The sequence below is a fragment of the Globicephala melas genome, chromosome 13 (genome assembly GCF_963455315.2).
Source record: "Globicephala melas chromosome 13, mGloMel1.2, whole genome shotgun sequence".
NCBI classification, from domain to species: domain Eukaryota; kingdom Metazoa; phylum Chordata; class Mammalia; order Artiodactyla; family Delphinidae; genus Globicephala; species Globicephala melas.
The window spans coordinates 89,315,906-89,335,970 of NC_083326.1; the positions used below are offsets into that span (position 1 = coordinate 89,315,906).

Genomic DNA, 20,065 nt, shown 5'->3' on the forward strand with positions numbered 1-20,065 from the left:
AATCCTGGATCAAACATGTCAGTAAAAACACCCCCCTCACTCCTCCTGGTCAGAGGTTGGCAAAGTAAAGGGCCACATGGTGTGTACTGTACACATGCAGGCCTCAGTTTCTGCTGCGGGCAAATGCAGCTCAGTTCCAATAAAACTTTATTTATAAAAATGACTGGCCCAGCCATAGTTTGCTGACCCACTGCTCTAGATAATTACTTTAAAAGCAATCATTCAGAATAGTTGCGAGGCCCCAGGCCCTTAATTCTTCAAAGTTAAGAACAACTGCACATTTATTGTCTGAATGCAGGTACCAGCCCAGAGGTGGGGAGTAACACATCCAGACAGCGCCAAGCAAGGATTTTCACCTCAGAAACTAGACTCTGTTCCGACCTCACAAAGGTCAGCCTCACCTTGTGGAGACCTTTGAACTCGTAGCGCCTGTCCCGAAAGGCACGCACTGTGTCCACATAGAAGGAGTTCTCCCGCTGGCAGATGGTGGTAAGACGTTCTTCCACCTTGGTCACGTGGATTTTCTTGTATGCCTTCCGGCAGTAATCTGAGGCACAATTGAGAGTAGGGGGCACGTGAGACTCCACACAGCAGACAGGCCTCCTGGACACAGCCAAGAAAGCTAGGCAATGGATGCCAACAAACGTGGCTTTTTAGGTTAATGCAAAGGAGCAGAAAACGCAGAAAGACGTGCTAGCGAAGCATATCAAAGAAACGGCAGCCCTGTATGAACGGACCAAACACATGAAGACCACAGGGAGGGTTTGGTAGCTGAACACGCACCGAAGGATAAATGACAAAAAGAAGCCTATAGGAAGAACTAGTTCCCAGTGGTCTCATCTAGTTCAACAACTGGTTCGACTGACCTCAAGGGGTGACACACCAACACAGCCCAACGAAGACTCAAGTCAGAGAAAACGCAGTCTGTGGAGATGCGCGCTGTCCCAACTGCTCACCTGCCAGCCTCCGCTTCTCGTATTTAGCCTGCTCCTCGCGGGACAGCTCGTGAAAGGCCCGGGCTGGGCCCTCTGGGGTCAAGGGAGGGAACTTCTCTGACTCCAGCTGGTGCTGGATCCGATGATACTCGCTGCGACTGGCTGGCACTGGGAAGGGTGATGGGAAGAGAGTGTGTGATAGAGACCCAGCCCCTGCTGGGCTCCCTGCTGAGCAGCACCACCCAGGGCGGACACTCACTGAACTCGCCCCTCCACTGCCAGGCCATCTTCCTCTGGCAGTTTGCTCCAGGCTTGTTGAAGTCACAGGCAGCACAGGTGGCCTCATCCACCATGGCAGAGGGCTGTGAGGGGACAGGAAGGGAGCAATTAGGGTTTGGGCAAAAGAGCTTGATTCTGATGTGAGAATCTCTCTCACCTGCAGGCGGTTCGTCAAGATGATGTTGGGGTACATGGCCCCCACGTCCAGGTGGTAGATAAGGGGACACTCAATTCGGTTAGGAACATCTTTCAGGGAGGTGAGCTTGGCCTTAATCTGATCACACACCTACAGAGAAAGGGGAAAGAAGTGGAGGCTGGCGACCAAGACGAAAACTTGGAGACTGTACAGAGTGACAGAGAAAGCACCATGGGTTGCAGACGGACGACAGATGACAGGCACCAACACCAGGCCCTGGATGTGCAGGGGACTTGCAAGAAAAGACAGGACAGCATCACGGGAAGCAGCAGCCTCCACCCCAAAGAACTCTGGGGTTCGGGAGAAAAGTGCAGAGTCTGTGGCCTCACATGGCACGGCCCATCTGCTAGCAAGTAGGGGACCCAGCTAGATTATCAAGAGCCACACTTCCTGGGTGCCCCGAGTGCCCCCATGGTGCAGGTGTGTGACACAACATCAACATCCCAGCAATCCCTCATCTGATGGATGAGAAGTTTCAAGAGGTGAGTATGGGCTCAAGAACGGGCCCTCTTAGACCAAACACCTGCTCTGAACTGTGATGCTAGACTGTTTCCAGCATTACTTTATAAACCAATGAATCAGATTCTGTTTCCAGCCAAGGCTATTAGCTTAAAAACCTTCCTAATGCCAAACACCTAGAAATCCTAAATGAAATGTGAAAAATAATCCCTGTAAATGCAGTTCTGAGCTTCTAAGTCATCCCCAGAGAACAAAAGTGATGAGCAGACTCAAAACCAGAGCAGTGAGTTGACTCAATGGGTGCCTGGCAGGGCCGGGCCCTGTGTTGGGGTCCCCAAGACCATCCCCAGGTTTGGTGACTCACAGGGAAAAGACACAGAGCTCAATCAGCAAAGGAAAAAGGCGCTTGGGGAGAGCCCAGGCTCAAGCTTGGATGAGCTGAATTCTTCCAGCATCAAGCCATGACAACACATGAGAAGCGCTGTCTCCCAGAGAAGCTCGTGGAGACCCACTGCCCAGGGTTCTTACTGGGGGCCGTTCACGTAGGCAGCTCTGCCTGCATGGACCAAAACCCGGAATCCCAGAAGGAAAGCAGGTGCTCACACAGACCACCTTGTTTGCACAAGCAACTGAGCTTCCGTGCGGCCTTCCTATCAGAGGGAAGCGAGAAACCTGCTGGAACCCGAGTTCCCAGGCGCCAAGGGCAGCCGAGCAGCAGGCCTTTCCGAGGTCAGCGGCCTCAGGCCTGTGCTGTGAGCTCTTTCCTTCACACTTCTCATGCCTCCTCAGGGAGGGGCAGGCTACACACAACAGGGAGACAAAACACAGAGCCCCAAATAAAGGCAGGACTCTCAAAGGCCACCTCCATAAAAGAATAAACTAGAACAAGTCTGCTCACCAAAACCATGTGCATTCTGGGCTCTGGGCAAAGAAAGCATCTTCCCTGAGCATCTGTCATCACGGGTGCTAAGAGGTCTGTGATTTGCATTAAACTCTCCACTAAGACTGAGACCCTCCAGCCAAGGAACCAGATAAGAAGGGACATCAGGCCTGTGTCACTTTTGTGGAACCAGGAAGAAACTGTAAAATTACCTGACAGTCCTCCTACTGAAGAGGAATTCACATTCCAAAACTGCTGAGCATGGGGAAAAAACACCCACCGTGACTGAGAGAAGACACAGTGGGAGGAGACCCCTGAGAAGGTCAGAGAAGTAACCTCCTGGAGTAAACATGCTAAAATGAGGCTAATTAAAGACAATAAAGACCAAAAATCTAAAACACAGGAAGAGAAACAACAAAGACCTACTGTATAGCACAGGGAATTATATTCAATATCCTGTAATAACCTATAATTGGAAAGAATATGAAAAAATATATATATATATATAGGGAATTCCCTGGCAGTCCAGTGGTTAGGACTCTGCACCTCTACTGCAGGGGCATGGGTTCAATCCCTGGTTGGGGAACTAAGATCCTGCAAGCCACGCGGCACAAGCCAAAAAAAAAAAAAAAGAATATATGCATATGTATGTACATACGTATGCGTATGTGTGTATATGTATATATATGTATATATATAACTGAATCACACTGCTGTACACCTGAAACATAAATCACTATACTTCAAAAAAAAATTAAAATTAGAAAATAAATAAAACAGCAAGAGAAAAAGTCCACTTTAAAGAAATAAAGCACATTTGAAAAAGAACCAATAGAGCTTCTAGAAATAAAAATATTGTCCTAAAAAACAAAAACAGTCACTGAAACTATAAAAGGCTAAACAGGCTCTGATAGCCGCGTATTTTTGTTTTATTTTTATTCACTCCCCAAATGTAACACCTAGTTAAACCAGAACATTAGGTATGTACTTATTTGATCCAAAATGTATATGCAGCACTAAAATTTGAGAACTACTGTATTTAGGAGTTATCTAACACTCATTAGATAACTTAATTGAATACACTGGCATTCTTAGACAAGCTGGCTAAAAAAAAAACCTTTAGATCTGGGGTCGGCAAACCTCTGTGAAGGGCCAGATAATAAATACTTCAGGTTTTGTGGCCACAATCTATCACATATTTTTTTACAACATTTAAAAAATATGAAAACCATTCTTAGCTTGCTGACTGTACAAAAACAGGCCTTATGGGCTATAGTTTGCCAATCTCTAGACATTCAAGTATAAACTGGAAAACATCTAAATTATGCAAAAATTAACCAGAAGAAAAACATCAATCAGAAGGGTAGCCATATTTTATGAAATACATTAACTTTGGTAAAGTCACGTTAGAAAATCACTTGAATGCAAAATTGCCCTTAGTATTAAAAAATTCCTTAAAATCCTCCAAAGAAGTCAAACTCAAGCTAGTAAGGAAAAAATGACTAAAAGGAACATCTATCAAGTAGAACAGGAAATACCAGAAACGTAATACTCATTGTTTCTAACTGAATCTCTGGCAAATGAGCCATTTGGAGAACAATCCCCCATCCATCTCTGCGCTAAGGCAAGGTCTGAAATGCTGCTCTGGAGGGAAGATGAAGACGACCCAAACAAGGGGCGGAAGGCTGGGATGACAGGATGACACCTGGACAGGCCAGACGTCGCTGTGAGCCCCCAGCTGACACCTCCCACCAGCTGTCATCATACCACTGCCCGGATGATCACTCAGGAACAAAAAGGTGAACCTGCTGCCCTTCCCCTAAAGACCCTGGGCCACCCTATAGAGAAGTTTCAGGGACTTTGGAGACAGCTACTAAGACATACTACCTGTCACCTAGAAAGAGTTCACATCCAGATTCACTAAGGTGTCTGGAGTCCCTCCAGTTAGCATACCTTAAGCCTCACTCCTCACTCATTTCATTGGTTCTTGGACGTGAAAGTAGTATCTTTTGGGAACTCCCTGGTGGCCCAGTGGTTAGGACCCAGTGCTCTCACTGCCAGGGGCCTGGGTTTGACCCCTGGTCGTCTGGGAACTAAGATCCCGCCTGCTGCGCCCACACCCACACCGACCCCTCAAAAAAGAAAGTAGTAACTTTGTTCCTTTCAAGTTGTTCTTTAACTCCTATTTGTTATTCAGCCTAGACTCCCTTCTCAGGTTGGTTCACAGAGAGTTCCCAAAGTACACGATAGCTGCAGCTGACAAGAGCTGCACAGTACTTCATAGTTTGCAGAGCATGTGCACACGTTCTTGTTTGAATTTTGCCTGGTGAATCTGTCATAAGGCGTTTCTTGAAATCAATCCTAGAAATGGTAAGAACTGCAAAGTACTAAAGTAGCTGAATATGTTAAAGTGTTGAGCAGGACCTGACAGAGACCCAAGATGTGCCGCATCCAAAGGAACAGGACAGCGAAGCGGGAGGCGCCTGGGGCCTCCAGTCATGTGACACGTTTTGCATATGGCATTTTCTAACCATTATGTGATGGACTTTACAGTCACTATATTCTGCCCTGTAATTTGTAGGAACTCCTACCATCATTTTTTAAAGTCTCTTGACAATAAAAAGTTAAAATTCTCCAATGGCTCCTCATTGCCTACAAAATACAGTTCAGGTAAACTGGCACCAAACCCTTCACTTGCCTTCCTCTCTCCCACATCACACCACTTTGTCCCGAAAGCCTTCGCCATCTCTGTGAAATTCTCCCACCTCACCAAATCGAGTCACTCACTGCGAGCACCACGCTCTCCTGTCCTAACTAGACCAGACCAGGCCCCGTGTTCTCTGTCTCGGCGCCCAAGCGCCACCACACAATAGGTGCACAATAAACATGCCGATGAAAGAAGCCAATGTGCAAGGCGAGACGTGTAAGCGGACTGTCCCCCCTCCAGCCCCCCGTGCGTCACCTCTTGGAAGTTGGTGACCTGCTCCATGGGCACCTTCTCCTCTTCCTCGATGGCGTGACGCATGGTCTTCTCCACCCGCTGCAGCAGGAAGTCAAAGGCAGCAGGATTCTAACACAAACAACCAAGAGAGGACATGAGTAAGAGAGGAAAATGCCCTCGCACCAAGTAACCTGCCTCAGGTGGGACGCTACAAAGAGAATGCTCCAGAAGGAGCCAAGTGCTCGCCCTACAGCACCCTAAAGGGCAAGCCAGACAAAGGACGGCTGGCAAGGGGCCCAAGGGGCAAGGGCTTTATTTCAGCCCTTGTGGGCTGGGTCCTTCCTGGGTCCGCCCACAGCACTGGCGGGAAGAGGCCCAGCTTCAGGAGCCTCAGGAGGGGCGCACCATCCGGAACCGGCAGGGGATATCGCTGCGGAACACGCCCGACTCCAGGGCTTCCACGTGGCCACCCACGTAGGTCTCGGCATCCAGCACGTGGCCATCATCTGTCAGCTTGCTGAACTCTGGCTCCTGCTTGTTGGGGAAGACGATGTTGGCGTGGAAGGCCTGTACCATCAGCAAGGCCTCACACAGCGTCCCGGAGCCCTTCCGCAGCACCTACGGGGGAAACGCCAGGCTTTAAGCCAAACACCAAACTCCAACGGCTGCGTCCGCATCAGCTGCCTGGGACCACCCCTGGCAGGCAGCGGGCCAGGAGAGGCACTGACCTCATCGGGCTCCATGGGGATAATGGTGCACAGGGCGAATATAAAGGGGTGGACGTACTTCATGTACAGGTAGTATGTGGCCACTGCGTCTGACACCGAGTAGGTGGCCAGCGTCTAAGGAGAGAATATCAGAGAGTAAGGTCAATGAGGCGCCCAGCAGGCCACGACCGCCAGCCAAAGGGCGACTCAGCGAGGCAGGGCACGTGCCTGGGGCTGCTCAGTGGCCATCCGGCACATGTCCTCGGGGTCCAGCTCCACGGGGTCATAGCCCAGCTTGGCTTTGGCAGCTGCTTTGAGGTTGTGGCTGCCCACGGGAAGATAACTGTCCCTCTTCACCCACCTGGGAATGAGAAAGAGCAAAAGCCAGAAATGATTCTGAGACGAAGCCCAGGAACCTGTGAGAGGCTGCAAAGCCGGACACACCACAGGAAGATGCAGGGTCCTGATGGGCACTCAAAGATCTCCAAGGCGTCACGTGGTGCAGGCCCCTTGTAAAAAGCTTTCACCCGGATCCAGTCAATTTCACAGACAAACCCACCAACAAGGAGATGCCAGAGCCAGTCCTTCCAGCCCCACGGCCTTCCTCTCAGCCTCACAGAGAAACGCAAAGGGGGGCAGGCAGGAACCTGCGCCCTCTGGCGTTCTGGATCCCTCCACAGCTTGTCCCCTCTACAGCCAGGCTCTGCCCTGCTCTCCCCGCCCCTCACACCCTGTCGTCAAACTCTCCTCATCCTCTTGCACCATCCCTTTAGCACAGAAACACTCCAGGCCACCTCGCGCCCATCTCCACCTCTTCCCCCATGACACACACCGTTGTCTCTCTAGGACCTACATCTTCTTACTGGCAGCATCCAATCTCACCTTCCTTGGCCTCTCTGCCCTGTGGGCCGTCCTCTCCCTCAGAAATGCCCCACTGGGGCCTCCATGGCGCTGCTGCCTCCACTGAGGGTGCCCGCTTCTCTTTTACTTCTCTTCTTGAGAATCTATCAACTATCACTTTTTTTTTTTTTTTTTTTTTTTACCACATCACAGTGCCCCACAGTCTCCAGGCCCTCCACGTGGGTAGGGCTCCCAGGCCTGCTGCTACTCGGAACCTGAGCTGTGTTCTATTCCCCCATAAGCCCACCCCAAGCCCTGAGAACCAGAGTTCGCCATGCCTCCTGCACCTGTCCCCAAATCTAGAGATCCCCAAGTCCTCGGCTCTCAAATATCTCTAGTCCAGCCCTCTTCACTCCTGTGCACGTTATGACCCAGCCTGCCCCTTCAATCCACGTGCCGTAACACCAGGGCTAAAGAGAAAACGCATCAATGGCTCCCCATGACCACCAAGATAAAAACCCCTCCCCACCAGGCACAGAAAGCCCACGAGACCTCCTTCCACTCCAGCCTTGCCCCTCAGCACTCTGGGCCACTTTGCACACTTGTCCTCAGCCTGGACACCCCAGCCTGCCTGGACACCATGCACGAGCCCGACTGCCACACCCCAACCTCGTGTGGGAAGCCAAGGCCCCTCCACGAGCTCCCATCGCACCAGGCCTCACTCTACCAGGTCTTTCTGGTCTGGTTCCCACACCCTGAGGACCAGGGCTCAGCATGTGTCTGCTGACTGAATGAAGGGTGAACAAATGATGAAAGACACATCCCGGGACCTGGGCAGAGCCGGCAGCCACTGTTCTCTCAGATGATGGGAGCTACGTCTTGTGGACAGGACCAGCGTGTGCGAGGAGGGAACCTTGGACCTCACTCACAGGAAGCCCTCATGAGACACTGTGACCAGCTGCCAGGTGAGCTGTGGGGCCTACCTGAGACAGTCCATGTGGATGCACTGGGGTGCTTTGTACTCCCCCTGGCTGTCCTTCTGGAACCCAACCTCCTGGTACATGCTCAGTCCATGGACCGCTGCTCTGGCCTCCACAAACGGCCTAATGACGAGAGGATGGACAAGCACGTGGGGCAGTGAGTCTCTAATTCCTAAGAGACCGGGAAGACTGCCCCTAGGGGACGCCTCACGCGAGCTCCTCTCAATTACAGTGCGGAGCCCGCCCGCGCCACCCAGCGGTGCTCCTCCCCCCCCACCCCCAACCCCCGTTCTGACTCACCAGTCAAAAAAGTCCCCATTATAGGTGACCATGATGTTGGGTTTGGTCTCCTGGATGTGTTCGAACCATCTTTGGATTAGATGAACCTGAATTCAACAAATCTTAGCAGTCAGAGGGTTGCTTTTACTCTCCTTCAAGCGATTTCCAGGCAGCTCTCCAAAGCTGAGGAGCAGCAACCTCACGTGAGCCTGTTATTTCCAACCCAACAGGGCCTCCAGGTGAACGAGGACCAACCACTGGGGACTGAGTCCAGCTGCTGCTATGATTAGAGGAATGCTGAGGCCTAAGAGGGTCACCAGGCCTGCCTCCCCTTCCCACTCTACCCCAAACATCAGGCAGTTTCCCAAGTGACACCTCTACCTCATCAGGCGCATTGAAGACATAGAAGGGCCCTTCATATTCTGGCTTGGGGGTGAACTCGAAATCTTCTATATCTTCTGAGACGATCTCCCTGTTGGTGATGAGGTAGCCCTGGGAAGTTCATTAGCAGTCAGTATGAGTTAGAGACACAAAGCCAAAGACACGCCTCTCACACGCAGCCCAGAGACTCTCGCTACAAAATCTCTGCAGCAGCTTGAAGCGCCCTGGCTTTCCCAAGAAGAGACACTCCACCTAATCCTCAGATTTGCCTGGAAGGCAGGGCGTGGCTGGATGTTAGAACAGGTTCTGTGGACTCCACTCACTCATTATTCACAAAAAAAGTACTAACCAAGGGTGGACACTGTTCTGGTTTGGGGACCAGCTATGGTCCTTGTTCACAGAGAGCTTACATCCCAGAAGGCACCACTCACCTGACCGTCAATCATATAGGAAATCATCATAATCTGATCAGTCTCAGCATCGGGAAACTTGAGGGGCAGTTTGGTCGTCTCAATGTCAAATGCTAAAACCACAGGGTCCTGAAGGGACAAAATGTAGCATTAAGTTGGCCACAAACCAAGCTGAGCTCTGGAGACCCTGTGGTCCTCTTGACACCCACCACCTCCACCTCTACTGCCAGTTACTAAAAGTAAGAGTCAAGCTGCTGCCGGGAAAGGTTCAGGAGGAAGTGGGACTGGCATCTTGGGGATGAATGACCTATGTCCAGAATACCATGAGGATATGACAACTTAAACATATGAAAAAATGCTAGAGTAGCTGTTCACAGGAAAAGTCTAGAATTACAGAACACCTGAGTCTCAAAGCTCTTTAAAATGCATCACTCATTTTGTCCTTTATGGCAACCCTGACAGGAGATTATGATACAGAACTGACAACTTCATTTTGGATGTGAGAAAAGAGAGTATAGACTTTCCCAAGATCACAAAGCTGTCCCCAAACCAGTTATGAATCCACTTTTCAACATATCACTTTACTATTAACCACCCAAAATGGAAGTCAGAGCTTTCCCTCAAATGTTCCGATCCAGCCTAGCTCAAATACTGACGTCACGTGATGATGTCTGTGTGCAAAGTCAAATTATACTGTCAGGTCAGAAACTGATGAAAAAAACAACTACCCCATAATTCTTTTAAGAAGGTATCTGAGGAAAAAGAAGCAAACAAACCTTTGAATCAAATTCACCTTTCAGCGCAGAATTCACTCTCCAAAAACAACTGGAAAGTTTAAGATGGAAGAAATACAAGTAGTACTTACGGGTCGTTCAACAAGGTCATCGCGGCGGGCAATTTCCACTGGAAAGGCACTTCCTCGGTACCGGATGTTGTACCAGTGAGCCTGCAGGACGTGTGGTGCATTAACTAAAGACTTCTACATCTGTCCAAGGAAGTCAAATCTATGGATCTATCCTTCAGTATCACCTCCTGGCTATCAGGAACTGCCCACATGCAATAGCCCACTCACCACATGGATCTTCAGGTCAATGGAGAGGCGGATGTGGTAGGGCACATCGTACTCTCGCATGTCCACAATGTTGTCCAATTGGTCAGAAATCTTCTTAGAGGCTTCCTCTTCGTCAGTAATCACACTGCCCCCTTGTAGAACACTGCAAAATAAAGACAGCAGCTTTTTCAACTATGCTCTGCTAGGGGCTGGAGGGGGGAAGACCAGTGTCCATACAATGAAAACACTAAAGTTTTACAACGTGGCTGAGATGATCAGGACAGGCCCTTCGTAAGGAATGACCTTGGATGAACCCCACCCCACCAAGCAGCAGGCCACAGACACAAGGAAATTCAGTATACTTAGGACATTCATTTTATAGGACGTAAGTTACACCCCATTTAAAAGAGCAAAGAAAGGAAACTGTTACTTGGGAGGCATGTCTACAGATGTGACCCACCCTCACTGAGCTTATTTCTTCAACAAGAAAACGAGGATGACAGTAACAGGCCCACCCTGCAAGAGCGTCACGAGGTACTAGCCACAAAGCTGTAGGCATGGTGCAGTGACAGGTAAACAGTGACTATTTCTGTATCATAATTATTCTTACCATATCAAAGAGGGAATCATTGTCACTAGAATATTCACTCCAATATTAGCCCACTAAGCTTTCAAATACCGAATGGACTATTAAGGGGGGAAAGAAAGGCAATGGGTTTTAGAGAAGGCAGGCCTCTGGGGACTCGGTCTCTGGTTACAACTTGCAATATTCTGAAAAGTAATTAATGGGCCACTGTGGGGGGGTAGTGTGCAGAAATGTTCAGGGTCCCAAACTGATCAACTTTTGTCAGAGGATACAATTAGTTCTTCTGAAGTCATCTTAACTTTTTGTGTGCCTTTTTTAAAAATTGAAGTAGAGCTGATTTACAATGTTGTGTTAATTTCTGCTGTACAGCAAAATGATTCAGTTATACATATATAAACATTCTTTTAAAAATTCTTTTCCATTATTGTTTACCACAGGGTATTAAATATAGTTCCCTATGCTATACAGTAGGTCTTATTGTTTATCCATTCTATATATAATAGTTTGCATCTGCTAACGCCAATCTCCCAATCCATCCCTCCCCCCCCACCTCCCCCTTGGCAACCACAAGTCTGTTCTGTATGTCCATGAGTCTGTTTTTGTTTCGTAGATAAGTTCATTTGTGTCATATTTTGGATTCCACATTATCAGTGATATATAGTATTTTCTTTCCCTTTCTGACTTACTTCGCTTAGTATGATAATCTCTAAGTCCATCCATGCTGCTGCAAATGGCATTATTCTATTCTTTTTTATGGCTGAGTTGTATTCCACTGTATATATGTACCACATCTTCTTTATCCATTCATCTGTCGATGGACATTTAGGTTGTTTCCATGTCTTGGCCATTGTGAATAATGCAGCTATGAACATAGGGGTGCATGTATCTTTTGGAATTATGGTTTTGTCCGGATATATGCCCAGGAGTGGGATGGCTGAGTCATATGGCACTCTATTTTTTAGTTTTTTGAGGAAACTCCATACTGTTCTCCATAATGACTGCACCAATTTACATTCCTACCAACAGGGTAGGAGGGTTCCCTTTTCTCCACACTCTCTCCAGCATTTGTTATTTGTAGTTTTTTTTGTTTGTTTGTTTGTTTTGCAGTACGCGGGCCTCTCACTGTTGTGGCCTCTCCCGTTGCGGAGCACAGGCTCCGGACGCGCAGGCTCAGTGGCCATGGCTCACGGGCCCAGCCGCTCCGCGGCACGTGGGATCTTCCCGGACCGGGGCACGAACCCATGTCCCCTGCATCGGCAGGCGGACTCTCAACCACTGCGCCACCAGGGAAGCCCTGTAGACTTTTTAATGATGGCCATTCTGACTAGTGTGAGGTGGTACCTCACTGTAGTTTTGCTTTGCATTTCCCTAATAGAGATGTTGAGCATCTTTTCATGCGCCTGTTGGCCATCTGTATGTGGAAGTCATCATAACTTTTAATTAGCCAAGATTTCTTCTTAATCTCTTACCCTGTTTCTTATTACTGTTGCTGTCTAAATATTTAATGAACAGTGTTTGTTGTCCTATATTTAAATTTCTCTGTATAATACCCAGGGATCTCTGGAGAAGATGTGCTATGTAAATATAGGTATTTAATAAAAATTGCAGACATCTTAACACTTACTAAAAACCATGAAAACAGACTGTGTTAAGATGGTGGGATTAGAAATCTAAAATGTCTACTGTTACAGCAACTAAATTTGGAGCCACAAATCTACCCTCTATGTAAGAAAAAAGGGACAGCTAAAATACAGCCTGGGAATCCACCATTTATTTAACACAAAGGGAACATATAAGAAAGTCTACCAGGGCTTCCCTGGTGGCGCAGTGGTTGAGAGTCCGCCTGCCGATGCAGGGGACATGGGTTCATGCCCTGGTCCGGGAGGATCCCACGTGCCGCGGAGCGGCTGGGCCCATGAGCCATGGCCGCTGAGCCTGCGCGTCCGGAGCCTGTGCTCCGCAACGGGAGAGGCCACAACAGTGAGAGGCCCGCGTACCGCAAAAAAAAAAAAAAAAAAAAAAAGAAAAGAAAGAAAGTCTACCTAATTGCTCAAAACTGTTTCCACATTGAATGGAGCCAATCATTAAGGTAATTTTATTGCTGAGTTTTCCCACCTCCTACCCATCTTGTAAACGTAGGAAAAATGGGAAACAGTCCTTGTGGACTGACTGGCTGCTCTGCTTATGTGAATGAAGCTTACCTGGTGAGCATAGCCGTATAGGCATCACTGGTGTGGCCCTGTTCCCGGTTTTTCTTCACAGCAGGGGAGATCTCCTTCCTCACTTTGACAAGGTCCTCCACGGTGTTGAAGGACAGCTTAATGTAATTTCGTTTCAACCCAACCAAGTGATTTGGCTACAGAGTGAAGAGATGGTGCTCATGAATTCAAAGAGAAAAAAAATACTACATTGGGGAGAGGAAATAAGGCGAGACGATTCAAAGGTAAATAAATGATTTGAAGAGTTGGCAACTCCAAAGCACCGTGTTCAACTCTGCATGTGGCACCAACTATGCCACTAGAATTCTCTAAGAGGATACAGGGACAGTCACCAAAGCCCATCATCTATACTGTCCCACAGGTGTGGAACTTGTCCTCTTCCCATCTCACCCCATGGGCAGGGTGGACCCGGCCTCACTTACCCTGAAAGGGCTGGGTGATACTCACCAAGTCCAGATCCTCTTTAGGGACAGTCTCTACTTTAGCGATTTTACCCTGAAACTTCTTAGAGAGAAAAGACGAAACTTCTCGCTCACAACCCTAAATCAGGATCAGAATGAAAGGACTTCCCATTAGTAAAATCTATTTCCTTCCTTGCTTATTTCTCTTGAAGCCTCTTTATTTCCAGTTTTAAATCCCCCCACAAAACGAGGCACAGGTCGTTTGACCTGATGCCATGAACCACAGACTTACCTTTCTGGTTGCAATGTAGAAATATGGCTTATAGGGCAAGGCCACCTGCAAGAGTCACACCCATTCAGGGGGGTGATGAGAAAGAAAAAAGGAAGAAAAATGAAGACAGGCTGTTTGCTGTTATACCCGTGATATAGCCTAGCCTAGATCCAATGCATCCTTGACCTTGACATATCTTAAGAGAGACAGTGCAACAGAAAATTAGGACCTGCACATATCACAGGGGCAAGAGTCTAAGAGACACAATGCTGCTCATCTTTCAGTCTTTCTGAGCTAGCTTCTCTTAGGACAACTTAAGTGGTGACTAATGTGGCTCCAAGGGGCCCATGTCCCTAAAGGGCTTCAGGAAGCTGCACACCGCAAGCCTCCCAATCCCTCTCCTCACAGTTGCAGAGCTAAAAGGACACTTGCCATTTCGAGCCCAGCTATGCCTCATTACTGAGTGGTTGTTAGCTTCTTGGATGTCAAGGGCTTACCTTAAATCGGCTCCCATCATCTTGAATAAAGTAGTAATCCACTGCACTAACCAAGCGTTTATCTTCATCTAAAATCTCCGTCTACAAGAGAAGCAGTCAACATGGGCACAAAGTTATCCTCTACACAGCACAAGAGCCTTTTCCTCCTTCTCTGGGAAACTGAGCACTTTAAAAACAAAATCTTTCTCTACCCTTTTGCATAAACACTACTGGCCCCATTCACAAGAACCGCATCATAACAGCCTCCAAATGGGAATTTCTGTTCCCCCCTCATCTTTGAAAGCTTTATTCTTATGGGTAACAGGGATGCCCCTTACCTCAGTCTTCCCAGTGGCCTCTTTATGACCCAAAGAAGTTAGAGAGGAAAGCAGGAGAGCTACGAACAATCCCATCTCTACCTGTATTGCCCAGACAACAGGTTCCCACTGGGGGTCACCTACTCTTCAGACAAGGGCTATGCCACAAGGGGTGCAGCCACCCTCCTGAATGGAAAGAGGAAGATGGAGGAAAAGCACAGGTGCTTACAGGGTGCATGTTGATAAGCCAGCCTGTCTTCTCACCAGGCTCCTTGAGTCTCTCAAAACCAAACCGCAGATCCATCTTATCTGTCCATTGACTGCGCTCCAGGCGCTTGAGTGCCGAGACAGAGGTAGAGGGGCCATCGTCCCTGAGTGAAAGGAGAGAAATCCGGTCTCCGCTGATCATGACACTATCTACTCCCGCAGCCCTCAGTCTGCCTAGTGTAAGAATTTCGTTTGTGACATGGTAGGAGCATCCCTGAAAAACCTCACATTTGGCAAAATAGCTCATTAAGATAACAGGTCTCAGGAAAAAGATGACTGGGGCAGAACCCTCAAAACTTGTTTACCTGTGCAACCAGAACACTAATAAAAACAACAATCTTGGCTGGACACTGCTGCCTCGTGGGATATTAAAAATGCACAAAGTCCAGTACTGCAATCCTGGGCTTTTATCCCAGAGAAAAGTCGTGCTCATACCAAAAACTTGCATGTGAATGTTCATTGCAGCTTTGTTCATTACAGACAAAAAGCCGAAACAACCCAGATATTCTTCAACAGGTGAATATTTAACCCATGTTTTATCCTTCCCATGGAATACAATTCATTGATAACAAACTTACTGATACATGCAATAACCTGGATGGGTCTCAAGGGAATTATGCTGAGTGAAAAAGCCAACTCCCCCAAATTGCATATTTTATTCCACTTATACAGCATTCTTAAAATAACAGTTAGAGATGGAGAACAGATTAGTAGCTGCCATGAATGGGGGAAGGGAGGTGGCTGTGGCTATAAGAAGGTAGCACGAGGGATCCTTGGGACAGAACTGTTCTGCGTCTTGATTGTGGTGGTGGTGGGCATGAATACACAGAGTGCACAAAACTAAATACACACACATAAATAAGTGTACATGCATTGTTGTATCACGTCAATTTTCTGGTTGTGACATTGCACTCTAGTTACATCAGATGTTACCACTGGGGGAAACTGGGTTAAGGGATCTCTGTGTAATTTCTTACAACTGCATAAGAATCTACCACTATCTCAAAATAAAAAGTTGTTTCTTTATTTTTCAAATGTTAGTTCCCAAATTTAGTTTGTTTCTTGGAAAATGCAATTAACGGTATCTACCACACAGGATTTTCATGAGCATTAGAGACAATGAATGTAAAAGCACTTTGAAAAGTGCCAAGTTGGCAGCACAGTATTATGTATGAAAAAATGAATGACCAATGGAGGGGAGTCTAGTTCTACCAAAAAGGAGCAGTGATGATTAAATCACATGATGCATATGATGTGAGGATAGGATTTTTCGTAGCTGAGTGGGTGCTTGACATAGTATGTGTGATATTTACTGAAGATCAATAGAAACAGAGGGGAATATCTGTTTTTTGTCATCTACAAGGTAAAATTCTGTAATGTCAGAGTTATTTGAAATAACTTGAATGAACTAATTCATCTGTGTTTTCAAGTCGTGTAATTTGAGTTGGAAAAATATTGACTGAACACTTTTCAGGTACTACCCTGTGCAAGGCACATGTAAATAAAGCACAGTACTCCTACACACACTGAAGTGGCTACAGCACATCTGGGAAAGCGCATTTCACACTAGCAAAGTGCAACAAGGAGGTCTGCAGTGCCTGAGTGTATAGAGACAGCAGTGACCCAGGCTAGGCCGTTTTCTCTTTTACCTGGTTTATAAACATTGTAAGGTAGCTTTAATTTCTACACAGCAACGTCATTAACCACGTTTTTAAAGAGCTGTTTGTTTTAAATGCACAACATGAGAGGAGAGGTCCTGGTTTATGACTGCTGAGCACAGGAGAAAAGTGTAGCCTGCCACCCGAGATGGGAGGGAGGCCCTGGTGCAGGCGCTCAGATGAAATTTTCTTCAAACAGAGCCAACAGTGCACATGTCTGTGCAACACTCCAGCCAAGAGCTCTTTCCTTCCCTACTGCGGATTCCAACCCCCTTGCCTACAGAAAATTGCAAATGAACCAATATAATCTCCACATGTTACTGATATTCTCCTGTTTACCAACTACATATGAGCAAACTGGGGTTACAGAAACTCACCTGTTGTGGCAGAATAAAGTGTACCTTAAAAACACGATGTATCTTCTGGGACGCCTGAGTCTAGATGTCAGTAGAACCACATATGGATAAAAGTGGGGATATAATATTGTTCTGTGTGAGAGGAACTATCTCAACTGAGAAGGGAAATCACTTCTCAGCTCAGTACATCTGCTTCAAACTTCCCAAGCCTTTCTCTGGTTAGGATTTTGTAAATAACTCTTCATACAGATTTGATCATAAACCTTAAATTAAGTACTTGACGAAGACTTTCCACCAACAGAACTATCCAAAACTGTTCTGATTCCAGAGGCTGGGATGATCCCAAATTGTTCACAATCTTTAACTCCACAGGTGTGATCCCATCTAGATCGACCAGAGTAATTATGGCTTATCTATCTTCAAAACAGAACAATTATTTTATTAGCATCCCAACTTAAAACACAAATGCTAGGGCTTCCCTGGTGGAGCAGTGGTTAAGAATCGGCCTGCTAAGGCAGGGGACACCAGTGCGAGCCCTGGTCCGGGAAGATCCCACGTGTCGCGGAGCAATTAAGCCTGTGCACCACAACTACTGAGCCCTCGTGCCACGACTACTGAAGCCCGCGTGCCTAAAGCCCGTGCTCCGCAACAAAAGAAGCCACCGCAATGAGAAGCCCGTGCACTGCAACGAAGAGTAGCCCCCGCTCTCTGCAACTAGAAAAGCCCACGTGCAGCAACGAAGACCCAACACAGCCCCCCCCCCCAAAAAAAAAAAAGCTAGTCTCTTCTTTAAACTGCAGTTCTGAGATTCTGGACCCTATATATTTTTGGCAGAAGGCCTATTTATTAGCTAAGCCAACTATATTCTGCACTCCTCAAAAATGTACAGCTAAGAATCGAGATCCCTTGCCTTTTTGTCTTTTTTTTATTTTATTTATTTTTGGTTGCATTGGGTCTTCATTGCTGTGCTTCATTGCTTCATTGCTTTCTCTAGTTGCGGCAAGCAAGGGCTTCTCATTGCGGTGGCTTCTCTTGTGTGGAGCATGGGCTCTAGCTGCACGGGCTTCAGTAGTTGTGGCACGAGGGCTCAGTAGTTGTGGCTCACGGGCTCTAGAGCACAGGCTCAGTAGTTGTGGTGCACAGGCTCAGTTGCTCCGCGACATGTGGGATCTTCCCGGACCAGGGCTCGAACCCGTGTCCCCTGCGTTGGCAGGCGGATTCTTAACCACTGCACCACCAGGGAAGTCCTGCCTTTTTGTCTTAATGTAAATAAATGAGCTACTTTATAAACCAGTGAGCAGAGAAAAATATGTCTGTGCAATCCAAGAAAGGAAGCAGTCTAAGAAAGCTAAGTATACAAAATAGAGACCAGATTAAAAAGAAAAAAAAAGATCTGAACTAAGCCTGTGCAGAATTCATGCCTTTAATTACTGCAACACATTTCACTAGTTATTAACTTATAAACAAAAGTGGTCAGAGAGTTGTTTAAGAAAAACTCCTTTGCCTGAAGGTAGTCCTTGGGTCTATCACCTCCACTTGAAGAACAGAATGACCTATTTCAAGATTAGGATCCTTATTTTTCACAAAAGATTACAGCCACCTGTTGTAGGCAGGACACTTGACAACCCTCCCCCCTCAGACGTCTATGTCCTAATGCAAGGAACCTGTGTTATCCTACATGACAAAAGGGAGTCTGCAGGTGTGACTACGTTCAGGAATTTGAGATGGGGATCACCTGGATGGGCCCACTGCAATCATAAAGGGTCCTTACGCGAGGGAGCCAGAAATCAGAGCGAGAGACTGGAGATCCGACAGTGTTGCTTTTGAACGTGGAGGAAGAAGCCTCTACGAACTACAAAGGGCAAGAGAACAGATTCTCCCCTCAAGCCTTCAGAACGAAAGAAGCCCTGCCCCATCTTGAGTTTTAGAACTTCTGACCTGAGAATACACTGGTACAGTGTAAGCCACTAAGTGGTCGTCTGTTACAGCAGCAGTGGGAAACCAACACACCACCGCACGGTATGGCTTTAAAATCTCTGGATCCACCTTCAGTCAAAACCGCAGAAAAACTGTATTCCAGGCCCTGCTAGAGAACACAGGTAACTTCAGTCTGAGGCCCAGATCTTTACCCAGTCAAGACTGAATGAAGGGCTACTTACGGAGAATTGCTCCCGGGCGTGCGGCGCTCTGTACTAGTAATACGTTCCTCCAAATACCCTGGGTTCTATCTTGGCATCAAGTGTTGGATTAAGTGGACTCGAAAACTGCTCACTTGGACCACACCGCCTCTCAAAACTTTTCTCAGGAGCCGCATAACTCACTTTTAACCCCGTGATAGTACAAAACCCGAACGACGGAGGCAACCGTAATAAAGACAACCACCGTTACTGACCGCTTACGACAGGACCGACACTGTCCGAGCGCTGCGCCCAAAGTCCACAGCGGCTCTTCCTATTCGGCAGCGGCGCCACACCGCGCTCAGGGCCGCCGGGCCCGCGCCAGGCAGCGGGCGGGACCGGGAGGCCGACGCTGCGCGCCTTCCACCGCCGCGACTCGAGCACACAACGCGCCGACCACAGCGCGCGCCCGGGGCTTGGGCGCCGACCCCAGGTTAGGCTACACCGCCTCGGCGCGCTCCTGGCGTGGCCCCGGGCTTCTCCCCCGAGGAGAACGCACCCGCAGCGCAGCCCCGCACGAGCCCCGCTCCGGCGCGTCCCTCCCCACGGCCCCGTCCCAGAGACGCATAGTCTCCGCTGAGCCGCCGCCAGGCCGCTGGCCGAGGGCCCCGGACACGGCGCCGACAAGGCGGCACCACCGGGACGAGGGGCGGCGGCGGAGAGACGCCTGACTCTTAATCCGGAGCCCACGTCGGGCGGCCGTGGGGAGCGCCCCAGGCGCTCTCGCCGCTGCTCGCGGAAGCCCCGCGCGCTGAGGAGGGGCGCTCCCGTGCCGCCCGCCCCCCGCCCGGGAGGCCGGGCCCCCCCCTCACCGGCTGGCCTCGCCGTCCGAGCCCGGCTCCGCGCGCCGCCGCCCGCTGTTCCTCAGAACCATAGCTTCGAGCTGGCGCCAACTCCTCCGCCGCAGCTTCCCCGTAAAAATTTGGCGCGCTCCCACCAACTCTCGCGAGAGACCGGAAGCACACCATCGCCCAATCAGAAGGTTCGATGCGCCCCGCC

At 48.5% G+C, this 20,065-nt stretch overlaps 1 protein-coding gene across 1 annotated transcript in view; it reads right to left on the reverse strand.

The window, feature by feature from the left end:
* Window positions 1–19,985, reverse strand: part of POLE (DNA polymerase epsilon, catalytic subunit) — a 55,039-nt gene extending 35,054 nt beyond the window's left edge. Inside the window, exons 1-20 of the mRNA XM_030859880.2 lie at window positions 19,879–19,985; window positions 14,838–14,979; window positions 14,313–14,393; window positions 13,837–13,881; window positions 13,591–13,683; window positions 13,126–13,280; window positions 10,360–10,501; window positions 10,153–10,233; window positions 9,309–9,416; window positions 8,878–8,988; window positions 8,518–8,603; window positions 8,221–8,340; window positions 6,626–6,758; window positions 6,419–6,532; window positions 6,096–6,308; window positions 5,712–5,819; window positions 1,372–1,500; window positions 1,195–1,297; window positions 957–1,103; window positions 402–547 (exon numbers count right to left, since the gene is read on the reverse strand). Of these exons, the coding sequence (XP_030715740.1) occupies window positions 402–547; window positions 957–1,103; window positions 1,195–1,297; window positions 1,372–1,500; window positions 5,712–5,819; window positions 6,096–6,308; window positions 6,419–6,532; window positions 6,626–6,758; window positions 8,221–8,340; window positions 8,518–8,603; window positions 8,878–8,988; window positions 9,309–9,416; window positions 10,153–10,233; window positions 10,360–10,501; window positions 13,126–13,280; window positions 13,591–13,683; window positions 13,837–13,881; window positions 14,313–14,393; window positions 14,838–14,979; window positions 19,879–19,940 (2,319 nt within the window). The 5' untranslated portion in view covers window positions 19,941–19,985. The remainder of the gene's footprint in view (window positions 1–401; window positions 548–956; window positions 1,104–1,194; window positions 1,298–1,371; window positions 1,501–5,711; window positions 5,820–6,095; window positions 6,309–6,418; window positions 6,533–6,625; window positions 6,759–8,220; window positions 8,341–8,517; window positions 8,604–8,877; window positions 8,989–9,308; window positions 9,417–10,152; window positions 10,234–10,359; window positions 10,502–13,125; window positions 13,281–13,590; window positions 13,684–13,836; window positions 13,882–14,312; window positions 14,394–14,837; window positions 14,980–19,878) is intronic.
* Between the last annotated feature and the right edge of the window lie 80 nt (window positions 19,986–20,065).